This window comes from Myotis brandtii, unplaced genomic scaffold, assembly GCF_000412655.1.
Source record: "Myotis brandtii unplaced genomic scaffold, ASM41265v1 scaffold902, whole genome shotgun sequence".
In the NCBI taxonomy this organism is placed as follows: domain Eukaryota; kingdom Metazoa; phylum Chordata; class Mammalia; order Chiroptera; family Vespertilionidae; genus Myotis; species Myotis brandtii.
In genome coordinates, this window is record NW_005371709.1 from 411,724 (window position 1) to 429,748 (window position 18,025).

The window sequence follows — 18,025 nt, forward strand, 5'->3', positions numbered from 1 at the left end:
TGGAATGATGAACACAAGATTCAAATCTAGGCCATGTAATTCTGACCACACTGCTTTTTCTTCTTAAATAAAAACAAAATCTTTACTAGTCAAATGTTGGCAGAGTGGAAGAACAATGTTGTGGTGGGAAATGCCACTTTACTATTTCCTACCGGAAGTGTGGGAGGCTTGAATCTGTGAACTCCTGCAATTCTGTGGCCCACCCACTCTGGAAAAAGCTCCCCTAAACCCTCAACAACTAACATAGTGCTCAGACAGTATTTTCACATATATTGTCCCAATCTTGTAAGAAAGGTAGCAGTGTTAACCAATTCTAAAGATGAGGGGACTGAAGCACAGAGACGAATATGCCCCAAGTCACCCAGCCTGTGAAAAGTACATCTAAGGCTCACTGTCCCAAACCTTGTGTTCCTTCCACTCAGCCCTAGCGTCTTCCTCAGACCCCTCCTGCCCCACTGTCTTTGTTCTTCTTGGGACTAGGTGGTAACCTAGAGCCTAGGTCTCTGCTTCTGCTCAAGACCCCATCTAAGCATCTTCGTCCCATCTTTCATGGATTTTCAGTCTTTTCCACAATCCTAGGATCTTTCCCGTTTTGTTTTTTAAAATATTTTTTTATTTATTTTAGAGAGAAAGGGAGAGGGATGGAGAGATAGAAGCATTAATGATGAGAATCAATGATCAGCTGCCTCCTGCAGGCCCCACACTGAGGATGGAGCCCATAACCCAGGCATGTGTCCTGACTGGGAATTGAACCGGGACCTCCTGGTTCATAGGTCAACGTTCAACCACTGATTCACGCTGACTGGCTCTTTTCCGCTTTGCTTCCCCCACCCAAGTCATCTCCTCTGATTCCACTGTGAGCATCTTGAGAGTCAGAGTAGGATCGAAAAAGCCCTGTTGCCAGCAGTTTCTTTCTATTCAAGCACTAACTAAACACTGTTCAGTTTTTCTAAGAAACTATTTTCTAGTGCCCACACCGAACAGGATATTTTAAAACATTATCATAGCCCTAGCTGGTTTGACTCAGTGGATAGAGCGTTGGACTGCAGACTGAAGGATCTAGGGTTCAATTCCAGTCAAGGGTAAATGCCCAGATTGTGGGCTCAATCCCTAGTGGGGGGAGTGCAGGAGGCAGCTTGATCAATGATTCTCTTTCATCATCAATGTTTCTCTCTCCCTTCCTTTCTAAAATCAATAAAAATATATTTTAAATAAAACATCATAATCCTCCTAACAATGTTGCAAATCATTTGCTATTTCCCACTCCTCAGAGGTGAAGTGGCCAAGATGTAGGATTTTAACTTACCTAGGATTACAGTCAGGAAGAGGCAAACAGAGATTCCACCTCAGGAGTCTTATCTAAGGCCTCATTCTTCTCAAGGCATCACACAAGCCCTGTGGGACAATGACCACACTGATTGTAAAGTGAGTGGGGTTTTGCTCAAACAATATAGTCAAAGGCTCACTATCCAAAAACTTGAAGGGGAGCATTTGAGATCTTGCTTCCTAGCATGTCATCAGTTTGGCTCAAATAAACTCATATACAAAACTTAAAGGGAACCTCAAGCCATTCTGTGGCACACCTCTAGACCAGCATGGCAGCCTCTGCATCAACCTCGACTCCTGTGTCCCTGCCTGCTGTGTGTCAGCTTGCACACACCTTCAGTGCCTCTTACCCAGTGGCAGCAGGTCTGATGCCTTCTATTTTCAATGGCAGTGTGGTTCACATATTTTTTTAATTTCTATTTTATTGTAAATCCTCCCTCACCCAAGGACATTTTTTCCATGAATTTTTAGAGAGTGGGAGAGGAGACAGAAATACATAGAGGTGAGACAGACACATCAATTGGTTGCCTCCCCCATGCTCCCTGACTAGGGCTGGGGATTGAGCCTGCAACAGAGGTATGTGCTCTTGACTGGAATCAAACCCCAGACCCTTCAGTCCAAGGGCTGACGCTCTATCCACTGAGCCAAACTGACTAGGGCTGGTTCACATATTTTTAATATTAAAAAAATTTTGGAGGAACATTCCCTAAATGTTCACTATGAAGGGATAGAGACTGATAACATAAGCAGTAAAGTTAATCTCCTCCCTCTGCTTTGCTGATGAGCCGACAACTATACTTGCCCTGACACTGGAAGCAGGACCTTAAGTCAGGAAGCTAGATAGGAAAGAAAGGTAAAGGCTTTGAAAGAGAGAGGGCTGGCACCACTAGAAGCCATTGATGACTGGGCCCTTGCTATGGAAGTCACTCTGTTAAGTCCTTTTTAACACACTTCATGTAATCCTGACAAGGTAGGTAATGTTACCCCACATATATGAAGATGAGCTTCAGGCAGTTTGTCATTTGCCCAAGGTCACATAGCAAACAGATCTAGGATTCAAAGACAGGTATGTACAGCTCTCATTCTCAACCAATACCCTATATTGCTATATACGCAAGGTAGTAAAAACCTAGCCCAGATGTAGCTTAGATTTTGAAGCAAACAGGTGAATGCAAAGTGACTACAGAATAGCCTATAGTCCAGAGAGGGCTTAGTACAAGTTAGAGAGGGGTCCTTTTCACCTATGGCTAGGGACCAGGGTCAGAGGACAAGAGGATGGGGGGGGGGGGCTCAGTTCGGAGAGGGGAGGGAAGAGTGGCTAGTGGTGGAAGCAGAACCTAGAAGATCAGTGGGATATGTGTGGAAGAGGCGGAGAAATCCAGGCAGCCAGAATATATCTCGGGTTGAGTTCTGAATTAATTGAGTCCAGCAGCTCTTCCAAGTAGGGTGGCAAGGCAGCTCCAGAGGCCAGTCTTCTGAGGAAGAGGGACTGCAAACGACCAAGTCCAATCCACCTGCACCCTAGGATGAACCTGGGCCAAAAACCAAAATGACTTTCAAAGATTCGTGGCTAACCAAAAGGCTTTCTTCTTCTTGAGGTCCATTGCCTGGCTGACAGTCCCTTCCCAGGAGTGATTAACAAAAGCCTTAAACATGGAGGAACAGAGTGTTTGTTTTGGAACTAGGAGAGAAGTCAGAGGAGAAATTCATGCCTTTTACTACTCCCCAACCCCTGGTTATCTTTCAAGCATATCAGCTTAAATATATTACTTCCTGCAGGAAGCCTACTGAGCTTGTCAGGTGTTTCTCCTCTGTGCACCTGTAATGCTAATTGCCTGCTTGTTGCCCCCACTGAACTGCAAGCACAGGGTCTGAAACAAAAATGCTCCAGGGCGCTCCACAAATGGTAGCTATTAAGAGCCCTGTCTTATGAATTTCTGAATTCTCTTCTGAATGCCTCTGTCCTAGAACAATCCAACTTAAATACATCGAGGGGCATGGGATAAAACTGAACCAAGGGGACCTGATTTGACTGCCAAGGTATCTCACAGTGTGAGGTTGGCAACAGCTTCACCAGGTGTAAGGGGAACTCCTTCAGTGTAAAGAGCACTCTTACCTGACAGCTTCCCACCCTGTCCCCAGGCTGCTGTAGACAGCAGTAAAGCCTGGCCGACGAGGCAGATCTCAGACTCGTTCCTTTTTTCCCTCCCTCTGGGACAGGTTTAGGTAACAAGGCTCTTCTGTCTGATCCCAGCTCAACATGGGTTTCTCCAGGGTATTTTCCTTATTCTTCCCTATGCTTTAATTAAGGAAGGAATCACTGAAATCAAGTTCCTGAATAAGTCACATAATGTAACCACCACCACCACTACCCTTCCCTACCACACATACCATTATAATTGAGGAAACAGGCTCAGAGAGGTTAAGTCAAACCCAGCTGGCAAGTTAGCAAAGCTAGAAATCTGAACGAAATACATTGGATTCCAAAATCCATGATTTTAAACACTGTGTTAGGATGTTTCTCACTGAAGTTAAGGACACTTCTGCTTCCCAATGTTACTCGAAGACCAGATTTTAGGTGGGGAAGAAAGCGAGGCCCATGATCAGCTCCTGTACTTAAATACTTGGAGTGCAGAGAGTGTGGGTATAAGCTGACCACTGGTCCCTGTTGCCTGCTGCCCCAACTTCCCGGGCCTTTCTCACCACCTAAGATCTCCGCTCCTGACACAGGACTACTCGATATGCCGTTTCCTCCCAGAAAACACTGAAATGAAAAGAAAGCTAAACTTGGTGACTCGGGGCATCGCCAAAAACACCTGAGAGCCCTGGCTGGTGGTGAGAGCATTGGCCCATGCACTGAAGGGTCATGGGTTCAATTCCCAGTCATGGGCACATACCTGGTTGCAGGTTTTGATCCCCAGCCTTTTGGGGTGCAGGAGATAACCAATCAATGTCTCTCTCTCAAACTGATGGATGTCTGTCTGTCTCTATCCCCCCCTCCCTCTTACTCTATCTAAAAATCAATAGAAAAAAATATCCTTGAGTGAGGATAAACGACAAAAACAAATTTTTTAAAAAACACACCTGAGAAATGCCCCCATCCCTGAAATGCTTGACCCTAAGGCACACAGATGCATTTAAATGGAAAAACAAACTGGTTCTTCCTCCCTCCCTGACTTGCCAGGCCTCACTACTGGGAAGTCTCCTGCCCAATACCCTCTCATTTGTTCTCCACTGTTCACAACTCTCTAAGCACCCTCCCTCACCCATCTCTGGAGTCCTCACTGACCACTGGCCCTGGACTTCAAGGCTGCCAGTGTCTGAGGCTTCATCCCCCAGAAATGCACCAAAAGTTTTCAGCAGGACTCTGCTGAGGATCTCAAGACCTGTGAGGATTAAGCAGAGCTGGCTGAAGACTAGCAGAGTTAGAAAAGCTAAACCGGAAGGTACAGAATGGACAAAATAGCAAGAGGACAGAGCACACAGAGAACAGATGCACTAATCTTGGGTAAATAAACAGAACTATCACAGGCCAGAAAAGTAAGAAGATCCAAACTGGCACTCTCCACTCCTAAGACTGAGCCTTTTCGTTAATCTTACCTGCTCACACATCTGGGCGGGGGCCTCAGTGCCCTCCATGTAACTAAGCTGTACTGTGGGGGGAACCAATGTTGCTGGGAGGCCCAGAATCCCTTTCTGGGGAGTCCAGGTGCTTGGAGAAGCCTGGAGGAAGAGCTCTGCTTTCTGCTGGTCTCCCTCCTTCCTCAGCAGCCTCTAATCTTGTCCTCACAGAGTGCACAATCCATGCTCTCATAACTTCTGGTGGTTTCCTGTGGTTTCTTCTCCAACTAGGCAGAAGCTCCTAGAGCAGTGGTTCTCAACCTTCCTAATGCTGCGACCCTTTAATACAGTTCCTCATGTTGTGGTGACCCCCAATTTCATTGTTACAAATTGAACATAATTAAAGCATAGTGATTAATCACAAAAACAATATGTAATTATATATGTTTTCCAATGGTCTTAGGCGACCCCTGTGAAAGGGTCGTTCGACCCCCAGGTTGAGAACCGCTGTCCTAGAGGATAAAGACCAGGTTTCCTCCGCTCTACAGGATTGAAATGTAATAATTACTTGCCACTGGTAGGGCACCTGGAGAGCTGATTACAAAAACATTCTTCACAAATAGCACCTATCAAAAGTACTCCATTGTTAGCCTTTGCCCTACGGTGCACTTGACACCCATCTCTCCGTGCTGGCTCGTGCCTGTACGTGTGTTCCTGTGTCCATCTCAGGCTGGGGACTGGGCCCATCTCGTCTGTCTTAAGAAATACCACCTCAGCCTCCTTGTGGGAACAATAAAGGGGTGGATCTCTGGGGGGCAGGAGGGTCTCCCCACACTGGCTGGCCCAGTGATAAGGATTCTTCCCCTCTCTGTCTCCTAACAGATTCAGATTAATGATGGCTCATTCCTAATTGTCAAATTTCTTTTCCTTCATCCTGTGTCTAATCACCAGTGACAGAAACCATTACGCAAATGAGAGCAGACGACGTCCCCCAACTGTTCGCGTTGGTAAAAACCTTGTAATTTAGAGCTCTGATTTGTAGGGGAAGCTGGTCTCCCCCAGGCATCCTGGGCATCTGCTCAACTGATGCCCAGAACAGCCCCTCCTCCATCCCCCAAACTCCAACCCCCCAACAATATCTGACTTCACAAAAGAGTAGTTTCCTCTGTACCTACTGGTGTAAAAATAGGAGCCTGCAACATGGCTGACCTCCATACAGACACAACCCCCCACCTTCCCATGGTGTCTGCCTCCACAATAGGGGTAACACAGCACAAATGATTCCTCTGTCCCAAGTAGAATGAGCCCAAATGGCCCTAACCTAGGCAAGTAAAGGCAAAAGACTCAACCTCTTCCTTGGGGGATAAGGAAACAGCAGAACATGAATCAAGGTTCTTAGTGAGCACCTAGAACTAGGTCTTCAATTCTATCAATGTAGAAGCAAGCTGGGAGAAGTCATGGAACCTACTCAAGGACACACTAGGAACACAATGGGATCTAGAACTTGTCTCCCCGTAGCTCCTTGCAGCACTATGAACGTGTTACATGGCTTCCCGGCAGTTTCCCCCAGATGTCTTTAGCTGGAGCCAGGAGAGCTGTCACCCACTGCTGTATCTTCTGCACTCTCTTGGGCTAAACTCGCCAGCACCAGACAGTGTCCAGTGGAATGAGACCTGAGGTAGTACAAGGGAGGAGGTAAAAGAATCAACATTGGTGGCAAAGGAGCAGCAGGGGTTTGTAGCCAAACAGCATAGGCTGGAATCCTGATTGCCACAAATTACTTAACCTCTCTAAGCCCATTTCTTCATCTGTAAAATGAGAATATCTACCTTGCAGGATAGTGAGGAACACAGATAAAAGCACTAGGCACACATTAGGTGTCTAGTAATCAGGGGTCAGTATTATATTACCCAAGGATCACAACCAATCCTGTGCAGGTCCCTGCCCCCCATTCCCCTTAGGTCAGCACAGCGCCCAGCAAGGACCAGCTGCGTGGCACACACCTCCCTGCTGCACACCACCCACATCTTTGCAGGCTGACCCAGTAATGCAGCAGACCTGCTAAGGAGAACAAAAACAATCTGCTCTTTTTCAAAGTGTGGTTGTGGTCAAGTTTATCCTCTGTTTGCCTTGGTTTCTCTGTATGCTCCTCTTTCCCAAAAAGAGATGGAGAGATGGAGATCACTGCGATCACATTTTCCAGCATTGGCTATATTTGAAAGAACTACACTTGAGAAGGTACCGTGTTTGCACGCACACACAGTGCATCAGAGAACCCAGAATCGGGTACTTAAAATACATACACAGATGTGCACACACAAACACACGCATCCTCAGTCCATCAGTGCACTGTAACTGTAAACTGAGCTTGGGGGTAAGAGCCATAGCTCAGACACTGAAGTAAACCTTTGGTAGGAAAAAAGAAAAAAATACAGAAACCCAAATACTCCACCTCCTCTTTCCTTCCAGAGAGAAGGGACATGAGATGGAAGTGGAGGTGACAAGACACAGGGCCACCACACTGCCCAATCCCACTGAATACATGTGAAGAGGGCCCTTCAAGTTGTGCAGTGCACAGCTGCCCAGTGGTAAGCTGCAGCCCTGAGGGGTTCTCATAAGTAGCTGTGAAAAGGAAATTATACTTCTGTGCTCCACCAGTTGCCCTGACTTTTGAGGGTGTTTGTGGAACATTAGTGGGGTCTGGCAGAGGTGCTGGCTTTAAGAGACAAGGCTACATTTTTGTCCTTGTCATGAGGTGGATGACAGGTAGTGAGTTAGCTGCTAAAGCTTGACCCCATTTTGTCTACTGAGCCAGGAAGCTCTTCAGACATAGAGCGTGTAGCCTGCCTAGGCAGAAAAGGTTCTAGCCAGTCAGCCTCAGGCAGGTTGCTGTGAGACCTGACCAACATCCAATGGCTGAAACTGAGTTTAAAATCTTTAGGTTAGGTCAGGCTGTATTGCCCTGGGGTTCCCACTGCAGTAGAGTTAAGCAGTAGAGAGACTTGGTAAGCAGAGAGGCAGGCCAGTGTGAAAACACACACACACACACACACAACACACACACACACACACACACTGCACAGAGGTGTGCACCCACAGAACCTAGAGAAGCCAATGCTAGGAGGCCTCCCTTGGTACTCAGCACAGGGAGTAAGAGCTGGTGCTGAAAGAGAGGAGCTGTATGTAACTGCAATTTGAAATTTATGCACAATCCTTGGTTCTTGTGTCCCAAGGCTCTTTTCTATGTATGGCTTGAGCATGAAGGTCCAAGTTGGAACCTGTCTAATTCTCTCTCATAGGAAGCTCTCCCGGCTCTCAAAGCAAGCCTCCTTCTCACTCTCCCCAGTAGAGTCCCAGTAGCCATTCCCACCCACCCTAGAACCTGATTCTGTGAAACCTGAAGGAAGCCGACCGACCTAAACATCAGGATAGCTCTGGCCCTGTAGCCTGATGTAGCGGGCATCCAAGAGCATCTCCTCTATCTCAGGCTGAGGCACGGAGGTTGCAGGAGATAGGTCTGGGCCAGAGTGGGGTCCTGATCCAGAAGGGCGCAAGGAACAGAGACACACATGGGTGTGCATGCACACACACGCATACACACATCCCAAGGTTGACAGACTGACACACACAGACATGATGAAAACCAGAAGCTGGAACTCCACACACTGAATGCAGAACTTTAGGGGGGCAGGGAGAGAAGGTGCTGGGGCACAGAGGCAAGGGCACCAAGTCCCTCCAAACGGGAGTGGCTCGCCAACCACCCTGCCTTGTCCCAAACACCTGCCTCCAGGGCCATGGCAAGAGTCCAGTCCATTAAGTGCTTCGTGCAATACTAGTGCTTGGAGTCTCCTGTCCTCATCAATGAAGCGGTGTGGATGAGCTAGCAGTCACCTGGCAGGAGGCCTCGACTCCTGGCAGGCTAGTTGTATCGACCCTTGATCATTGTGTTCAACAAGGGCCCCACCTGCAAAAAGACATGAGGAGCCAGTTAGAACTGCCTGTTCCCAGACCCTGGAGCCGGACAGGCATGTGTCTAAAGACATTCAATGTCTAGCCAAGGGGAGGGAGAAAGCTTTCATTCAATCTTGTATGCCCTCTAACCAACTCTCTTCCTGAAGGTCAACCCAGTGTTCCGGGGCATGGCTATCTTCTTTGTGCTCACCTTGTATTATCTTCCCTCTCACAATACCCTGTATTTGTAAGCAGCACCAAACAACAGACAGAAGGTCAGAGGACTAATAATCCTCAAATACCCAAGAGTGTTTGCATGTTTCTTAAGTGTGCCTTAAGAATGTTACATGCCTTTATATACTGAAAAGATCACCTGCAATCGAGGGTAATGCCATCTCGAAACCCCACAGGTCCTTTGGATGCTGAGGATACCCACAGGATGGAGGCTAGAGTGTTACGAATACAAACCTCCCCCATTTGCCCGATGAGCCACTGGCACACCTATGTGGGAAGCAGGTCTCAATCTAGAAGAGCCTTGGCACAGCTGGGAGAGTGTGAGGAGATGCTTTACTGCTCACTTCCTGTTCCAGAAGAATCCCCTCAGGGGTCCCAGCTGGCACACAAGCCCCACGGGGAACATTACTACTAGCATGGAACAGATTATAATTGATCCGCCAGTCAGGCCCAGCTCTCAGCAGAAAACAAAGCTTTTCTGAACATACCCATAACCTCTATGGAAAGGATAACAGGTATGAAACAGAGGAGCTATGGAGAATGTGACACCAATCCTGACTTTCCCTGATCACTGCCACCGAACCACAGGAGTGCCACCTTGGGGCAGCCACATACCTCTTGTGGGTTCCCCAAGGCCTCTCCAAGCATCTTCTCAATGTTTCTCATTATGGCCACTTTCTGATGGGCTTTGAGAGGATATTCAATTCTCTTAGGGGTGGGGGCCCCCTGCAAAGGAAGCAGCAGCTCAGGAAATGTCTTTAGCAGAAAGCTTCGGTGTCACCCACTATTCCTAGGCACCATCCTCCCTTCTAAGAAATACCGTTCAAGCCCATTCCTCTTCATCTCCCCAAAGACCTGGGATCACTCCAGAAATAGCCAACCTCCCCACTCTACCCCCAAATAATGTATTACACCTACCTCACCCCAGCCCCATCTAGGAAAAAAACCCATATTCACCTTATACCAGAAGTTCACAGTGATGGTAATCCCCCCATTTAGTAATGACTCTATGTGATGCCACCTGCAAGAAAATAAACAGGCTCCTGTTTGCCACCAATACTTTTCAGAGGGAGGGATGGGAAACTAGGAGTCCAGCTAAGAGAAATAGAGGACAGGATCTTCATGCTCATCCTCTCACACACACCATGGGGCTAGAGAGAGGGTTGTGATTTCCCCCATGTTCAGGATGCTCACATCTGGATATGCCAACCTTCCTGTAGATCACATTAGACCAATCCTGTCACAACTCAAGGGACACAGATAAGGCTTTTCAGGGAATGGAAAAGAAAGCTCCCAAGAAGTCCTCAGTCCTAGCCCCCTCCTCACCAGTACATTGGGATGTAAAGAACATCACCAGGACCAACCACTGTTTCGTAACCAACCACGTTCTGGAAATTGGGGAACCTCTCGTAGTCAGGATTGTCAAAGTCCACCTGAGAGGTTCAAGAGAAAGAAAAAAAAAAATCAGTCGATCACCAAATTTTTATCATTAAGGACTATGTGAAAGTTACTCTGGTAGTCTACAAAGATGCCTTAAAAAAAAAAACTTAAAATTTATATCCAGCAGAAAACACAACATATGTTAAAAATACACAGTCTCTCTCAGAGGACGATGTAGAGAGGCCACACTCAATACTGAGTGGTAAAGAATCCTCAGCTTCAGGGCTCCTGAGGTCAGAAGCCAAACATCACAGCTTGCAGGTCAGAAAACCTACTCATGGCCTGCAGATATGAATAATGAGGACTCATCCTTCACTCAAACCTTCAGGAACTTTCTCCCAGACACACTTTCTAACCAGTCAAAATTCCTACATGAAGTAACTAGGCAGCTTTCAATTTAAGAAGAAAAGGACCTCTTTGTTTGGCCACAAAGTAAACCATATACCTCACTTGGATCCAGAAAAGACATTAAGTGACATATCTCAATTCTATTCGTCCTCCTTTTTATCAAAAAGTGAGAGCATCCATGACAAAAGAAAACAGTTATTAAATCCAATAGAGACATAAACACATTTTGTTCCATGAACTATTAATCCAATCAAACAGGGTGGTGACCTGACTCCATCAGCATCAACCGAGGGTCTGCCCTCCAGAATTAGCTCTACAGGGCTATTTATATTTATAAACATGTGGGGACTTCCACAGAGGCCTGAAATATACAGGGTGGGACAAAAGGAGGTTTAGAGTTGTATGTGAAACAGTTTATTCTTGTATTATTAATTAATTACTGTATTATTTTCCATATGAACAACTGTAAACCTACTTTTGCCCCACCCTGTATGAGCTACACTGTGAAATTATCCTCTGAGTTTGTCCAAACCTAGCATACCACCACAAGGAAGGGGAAAGTCATGCCAACCTTGGATCCCCAAGGAGTTCTGTACCTTCCTCAGATCAGGAGCTCACCTGGCTCTGTCTGTCACACGGATGATGAACAGGATATGGGTAGAGGCACTCAAACTGATCCGGGGGGAATAAAATGCATCGCTTGTAGCCCTTTATCTGAGCAAAGAAGTTCTGCTGTTCATCATAGTGAGCAGGTGTCACATTTCCTGGAAGAAGAAAGACATTTTCTTATTCAGAGCAGTGCCTCTATTGCACAGGCTGGAACACAGGGCCCCGTGCTGGAGAGAAACCAGCCTGCCCACTCAGCTAAGGCTTCCTAATAAAAAAATCAGGCAGAATCAGGGAGATGGCAATTAAAATCTCAGCGAATTAGGTGTTACACTTTTTAAAATATATATATATTTGAGGAGATATTTTTTAAAAATATTTTTTTATTGATTTTTGAAGAGGAAGGGATAAGGAGAGTGAAAGAAACACAGATGTGAGAACAAAACATCAATCGGCTGCCTCCTGCACGCCACCTACCGGGGATGGAGCAGGCAATCCTGGCATCAGTCCTAACCGAGAATCAAACCACGGAGAATCAAACCACCGGGAATCAAACCAGTAACTTTTTGGTGCATGGGACTATGCTCAAACAACTGAACCACACCAGCCAGGGTGGTGTTACACTTTTAATCAGTAATAAGTCCAGCAATAAGGATTCAACATTAATTAGCAAAGTAGACTTTCTTAAACGATGGCTGTTGCCCTTACTGGAAGCAATAGCGCATTAAAATCATACTCACAAGTCTAACCAAGTAATATATTATATATACTTATACGCTTCTTGACCATGGCAAGAATTCAAGGGCAGTAAAACAAGAGTTAGAAACAAATGAAATGACTGGTATCAACAATGCCCTTCTTTGATGGAGTTAACTAGTCATTTTAAGTTGCATGAATACGTACTTGCTTTGGGTAGCTCGTTTTTTATTCTTTATTTTGAGAATACGTTTATTAAAGCTGGGGACAGTGAAACAAACTGTCTCTACGAGAGAAGAAGCGACAGGAGAGAGACTAGGCAGGGATGCTTTGGCTCTCTAGAAACCTTATGGGAAAGAAATGAGCCGAGGCATAGCTGCTGTCAGCTCACTGGAGAGTCAGAGAGAAGGAGACAGGTTCTGGGGGTTAGCCCAGGACAAGCTGCAGCCGCCCACTGCTCCCCTGGTTGCAGTCTCATGGGAACCCTTAGAGTTTAGGAGATACACACCTGTGGGGGAAGAAGAGAGGGGAACAGAAAGGCCCGAACATATTCCCGGGAGAGTGTGCCTGAGTAGCCCTTTTGGAGGGCAAAGATTCTCAACCTTTCCTCCCACGTCAACACACCTGTAAGGTGCAACACTTCTTAGAGCAACACTGGGGATGTTGATTCTCATAGGGGTACGAATCAGATTCCTAAAAGAGAGCTATTCAACTTGAATAAAGCAAATTATTTTAAATGCCACCTTGAATTAGTTCTGCCCTAGTATGTGCTCTATCTACTCATTATAACTGGGGCCACGTATGTTGTTTATCCTTAAAAACTTAAGGGCCCCTGCAGGGCATGGAGTGTAGAAGACATTCTCCAGGTCTACCTGGGTGGGTCAAGACAGCTGCCTTCTTAAATGCTGAGAGTCCCTGGCATCCCCAAAGGGGGTCTGCTCTCTCAACTCTACCCGACAAATCCACTTGCCTACACTCTACCAGAGGACAAGGCAACAGAAAAATGCAGAGTCAAAAAAACCAGCTGATGTGGCTCAGTGGTTGAGCGTCGACCCATGAACCAGGAGATCTCAGTTCGATTCCTGGTCAGGGCACACATGCCCAGGTTGTGGGCTCAATCCCCAGTGCAGGGTGTGCAGGAGGCAGCCAATCAATGATTCTCTATCATCACTAATGTTCTATCTTTTTCTCCTCTCCCTGAAATTAATAAAAATATATTTAAAAGAAAAAAAAATGCAGAGTCAAGTAAACTAGAACTGGCTCCTGACAGGTCAACCAAGAGTTGGTTTCCAAGGGACAGGTTAAAAGTCAATCCATAAACTGCGCCTAAATCTGAAGAAAGGATAATCAAAGGGCGGAGAGATCTGAGTCCAGCAGTGAACAACAATGAATAATTACTCTGCTTCCTTGTTCAACCCAATTTATTCACCATTTACTTAGTATGAGTCTGTCACCAAGCTAGTGCTGGAAATAATAGGAATGAGATAAGTAGCTCTCCTTGTTCTGACTGGAATTTAAAGGCTTCTCATTTTATTCAAAAGAAAAAAAAAACACATGAAAGAACATATTCACATATTTGCTTGTGTGTACATAAAATTCTCTAGCAGGATACACAGTCAACTAATAACATGTGGTGCTTCCAGGGAGAGAAACTGGGTGTGGAAGAGAGATTTATCACTACATATCTATTTATACCTTTTGAATTTAACCCCATGAATGTATTATTTGTTCAGAAGTTAAGGTTCAGCTTATATTGGAAAAATACATTCCCTCTTCTACTGGGATAAAAATCTTTTGAATACAAACAGATCCAATAGAGAAAAGCAATACTGCAGAGATCCCTAATATCTGAGTATACACATTCACACAATAACTAAGGAAGGGAAAACTTTTTAGAGTGCATGAAACTACCTTAAAAACAACATAAATTATCTTATTTCACCTTCACAGCTACTTATAAAATACTATCATGGTCCTTTTGCAGATGAGGTGGCTGAGGCTTGAGAAGTTAAGTGACTTGTTCAAAGTCAAGGAGGGAATAAATAGTGGACACAGGATTAGGAACCGGGTTTGAATGACTCCAAGCTATGCTGCTTTCTGAAAGATTTCTTACCTTCCATGCCGATGAGCAGCAGATTGGAGGTCAGCTGCCCCCAGCCACGCTTTCCCTGTTGCTTATTAATCCAGTTCCAGTTAAAACCCAAGAAGTCCATGACAATCTTCCTGCCCACAGTGTCATTGAGTGTTTGCTGCAGATACAACCTATGTTCCCCAAGAAGAAGATCCCATTAGTGCATGTACACACAGTCCCTTGGCATGGCCTCCCCACATCTGGAAATCTAAGCTAAACCCACAATATCATCGCCCACAGAGAACAACCACTATCATGTGAATCTTAACCAACATGGATTCTCACAGAACTGAATCCTTAACTATCTTTCTTCGGACACCAAACTTCTTACTTTAAAGAAGTGATTAAGTTTTTCTGGGTCACAGCATAAATCCTTTACGAATCCAAGGAAGGTTCCCCAGAAAAATGCACATACACAGAACGAACTTTCATACAATTTCTTTCATAGATTCCTCAAAGTCTATCCACAGAGCCTACAATGATGAATCACCCTTGTTCCAGAGATTCTCAGGGCCCAAGGCATCCCCTTTGGCCCTCAATGGCCATTGTAACAAATCATGTAACTGTTCACCAAGAGCCAGTTCCTTCCCTGCGGGAGCGTTATTCTTCTGTACCCCTTTGAAGCCATTTAACTTGCTTTGATCATTTAATTTGCTTTGGCCAAGGAAATGTCCACAGAAGTGAATTGTGTTGCTTCCAAACTGTAATTGTAAGAACCAGCACACACTACCACCACATCTTTTCTCTCTGCCACAGCAACTGCAAAGTTTCAGATAGAAGCTACTGGGCCAATCTGGGCCCTGAAGCGAAAATGATGATGTAAGAGCAAAGCTTCCTCCTCTGTTCACTTAGGCAGCACGTACACTAAAACTGGAACGATACAGAGAAGATTAGCATGCCCCTGCACAAGGATGACACACAGATTTGTGAAGCGTTTCATATTTCTCAAAAAAGAGCACAGCCTACTCCGGGTGACCTGTGATGAACATGTAGTGTGAGTGAGAAATAAAGTTGCGGAGCTCTGGCTTGAAGCCTAGTTTATCTTAATTGATTCAGCCACCTCTCTGTAGCAGCTTTCTACATCTGAAGGAAGATGCCTCATCAGGCCCAAGGCTCCTAACACCCTTAAGGAAGATCAGAAGTTACTTAAGGTATATGAAAACCCAGATACATGTAATCAAGCCCACAAGACACATTAATGAGGGGACAAGCTGGAAGGTAAGATACAGAAGCAGTCCTTTCCTGGTCCTGAGAATGTTACTTCAAAAGGCTCAAAGGTATCAGTGCCTAGAAGCATGATGTTTAAGGCCACTTTAACTAGAAATCTCAGTAAGCTAGAAACATTAGCTACCTTTTTGGGGACATGACTCAAATGCAACCTTTGGACTCTTCCCAGAGATTATAATATACATACACATACAAAAATTTTGCAAGTAACTTTAAAAGAGGCAGGACCATTCATGAAACATGAATCTAAACATTTTCCATTATACCTAAACAGTAAATATCAAAAGAGCTCAAGAGGATGTTAACAGCCTTCATCCCAGAATCACAACAACCTGTACAATTATGCAGTGGAGTTGGTTGATGCTCAAGTCAGCAGGTAGGGTAAAACTTGCTCATAGGAAAATTTTTCCTTGAGTCACCCATAAAGAAGAGACTACACTCATAGCTCATACTTAGTGAGGGGGAAATGCTCTCACTATAGGATAAGAAACTTAAAGTGAATGAGGAACCAGGGGATTCTTGTGTTTTATCTCATGCTTATTCTAGTACATATGTTCATTAAATGGAATTACACTCCACCAGCGCTATTTTAAATAGCTCTCAATCTGAACGTTGGATGTGTCTATGCGTATGCGCACACACGTACATGCTGTTAATTTTGAGGAAATTAATGCATGAGACAACTCAACTCAATCAGGCTTTATAAGACAAAAATAACAGATCAATCATAGTTCAGACTCTGGAAACTCTTTTAGTCAAAGTCCTCTCATTGTGTAACTGCTAAGTATCAGGAAGATGGAAAAAAGATATTTCAAATTCATTCACTCAGCCACATACTGCTAACAGGGAGTAAGAAGGAGAACTGAGGCAGGAAGGTTAAGACGGGGCACCAAGGTGAGCTGGAGAGGGTCGTTTGCCATGAACTTAGTGAAAGCAATTCCCAGACACAATGCTGTCTGGGACCTACCTAAGAGGCTGTCCTCGTACACAGGCATGAAAGCAGAAAGAAAGAAACACTTCTGTGTGTGTGTGTTGCCTTTGCTATTGCCAGTACCACCTGGAACATCAATATACGCCCCTCCCCAACCTAATCTGCTCTCCCCTAAGCTAGAGGACCCTAATATCCTTCACCCCAGAATCTCAACATTTACGTAACTCTTCGGCCTTAACTATCCCCAGCCACTAGCCTGCAAACGGGTCATCTCAAGGCCAAATCCAACAACAGACATTTCCGTTCGGCTCCTCGCAGCATCTTTAAAAATTTGAATTAGCTGTGCACATTTAAGTAAAAAGATCTTAAGTAAAAATCCTCGATTTCTGGCTTCTCTTGAAAAACCTGAATATCTGGCAGTCCTGAAACGGAACTCCCAAATGGATACAAGTCAAGTCGTGACTTCTGACTTGGAACCGGGTGTATACATTTCGCCTCACGGTAGTTTTTACCCAAACGACTTCATTTTTGTTCACCTACCGGACCCTGGTAGGCAACGGTGACCCTCACTTTATGAAGCTGACAAAGAACTAGAGAACCACAGAGCACGGGTCGTCACCCTCTCACCCCTCCACTCTGAGAACGCACCCAGCTCCTCCGTCTCTTCACACGAGTGCCAGCAAAGAAAATGCCTGCCTCCGAGCCGACAGAAACCCACCACCGGGACCGTACCTCTCTCCTCCTCCTCGCTGCTGGATATCCTGAAGTTTCTCAACAAACTCATGGAACTTCATCTCCTCCCTGTTGGACCTGGGCTTAAAGTTCTGGAAATTGGCCATCTTCTTCTCGTCGTAGTACAGGAACTTGTGGGTGCTGGCACTGTACACAGAGAAGTCTCCGTGGCCAATGTTCTCTTGCAAGTAGTCCAGGTCCCATTTCAGGGCAGGATACACGAGATTCGTGTCGGTCAGCACCACAGGCTCCTAAGGGAAAACATCAGGTGAAGCAGCACAAAGGAAGTCACCCCGAGGACCGGTGGGCTCTGGTTCCGTCATTCCAGCTACTTCCCAACTTCCGAGTAACCCCGTCTGCTAGCCAACATGAACCCCGCAAGTCCCGTTTCTCCTGGCCTCCCTCTCCAGCGCCCCTCAGGCCCCAGTCCACCGCCCAGCCAGGTCCCACCTCCATCAACGCTCGCCTTTGACCTCTCCTCCCGACCTGCTCCCTCCCCCGCTCCCGCAGGGGACACGGCCCCGCCCCCTACCTCATTCTCGATGAACTCCTCCGCCCGGGGGTCGCTCTGGCTCAGACGCGGGATGGGCCGCGTCGGGAAGCTGTAACTTCGCAGCTGGGACTCATTCCAGGCGGGGCCGGGGGCCTCAGCCTCTTCCCGGGGTCCTCCAGAGCCTGAGGCCGCGGCCTCCGCCGCTGTAGCCGCCATTTCCGCCGCTAGGGACGGCCCCGCCGGAACCGGAAGCTCCGCCTATTCCGGAGAAAACACAACGGAAACCATAGAGATGGGCTGCGAGAAAGAGCGGCCCAGAAGCACAAAAACAAAAACAAAAACGCGGAGC

The 18,025-nt window shown here is 46.1% G+C and overlaps 1 protein-coding gene across 2 annotated transcripts; it reads right to left on the bottom strand.

Annotated features, from left to right (window-relative positions):
• Positions 1 to 7,077: 7,077 nt before the first annotated feature.
• HIF1AN (hypoxia inducible factor 1, alpha subunit inhibitor) lies at positions 7,078 to 17,932 on the bottom strand. 2 transcript variants are annotated; one of them, XM_014532665.1, is made up of 8 exons: positions 17,716 to 17,931; positions 17,184 to 17,434; positions 14,276 to 14,424; positions 11,479 to 11,624; positions 10,399 to 10,505; positions 10,030 to 10,093; positions 9,688 to 9,798; positions 7,078 to 8,851 (listed from the first exon to the last, which is right to left on the bottom strand). In XM_014532665.1, the coding sequence occupies exons 1-8, from the start codon at positions 17,890 to 17,892 to the stop codon at positions 8,807 to 8,809; spliced, it is 1,050 nt and encodes a 349-aa protein (XP_014388151.1). In that variant the 5' UTR covers positions 17,893 to 17,931; the 3' UTR covers positions 7,078 to 8,806. The 2 variants fall into 2 exon arrangements, with proteins under 2 accessions (XP_014388151.1, XP_014388152.1); XM_014532666.1 differs by lacking the exon at positions 9,688 to 9,798 and having other exon boundaries at positions 17,716 to 17,932.
• Between the last annotated feature and the right edge of the window lie 93 nt (positions 17,933 to 18,025).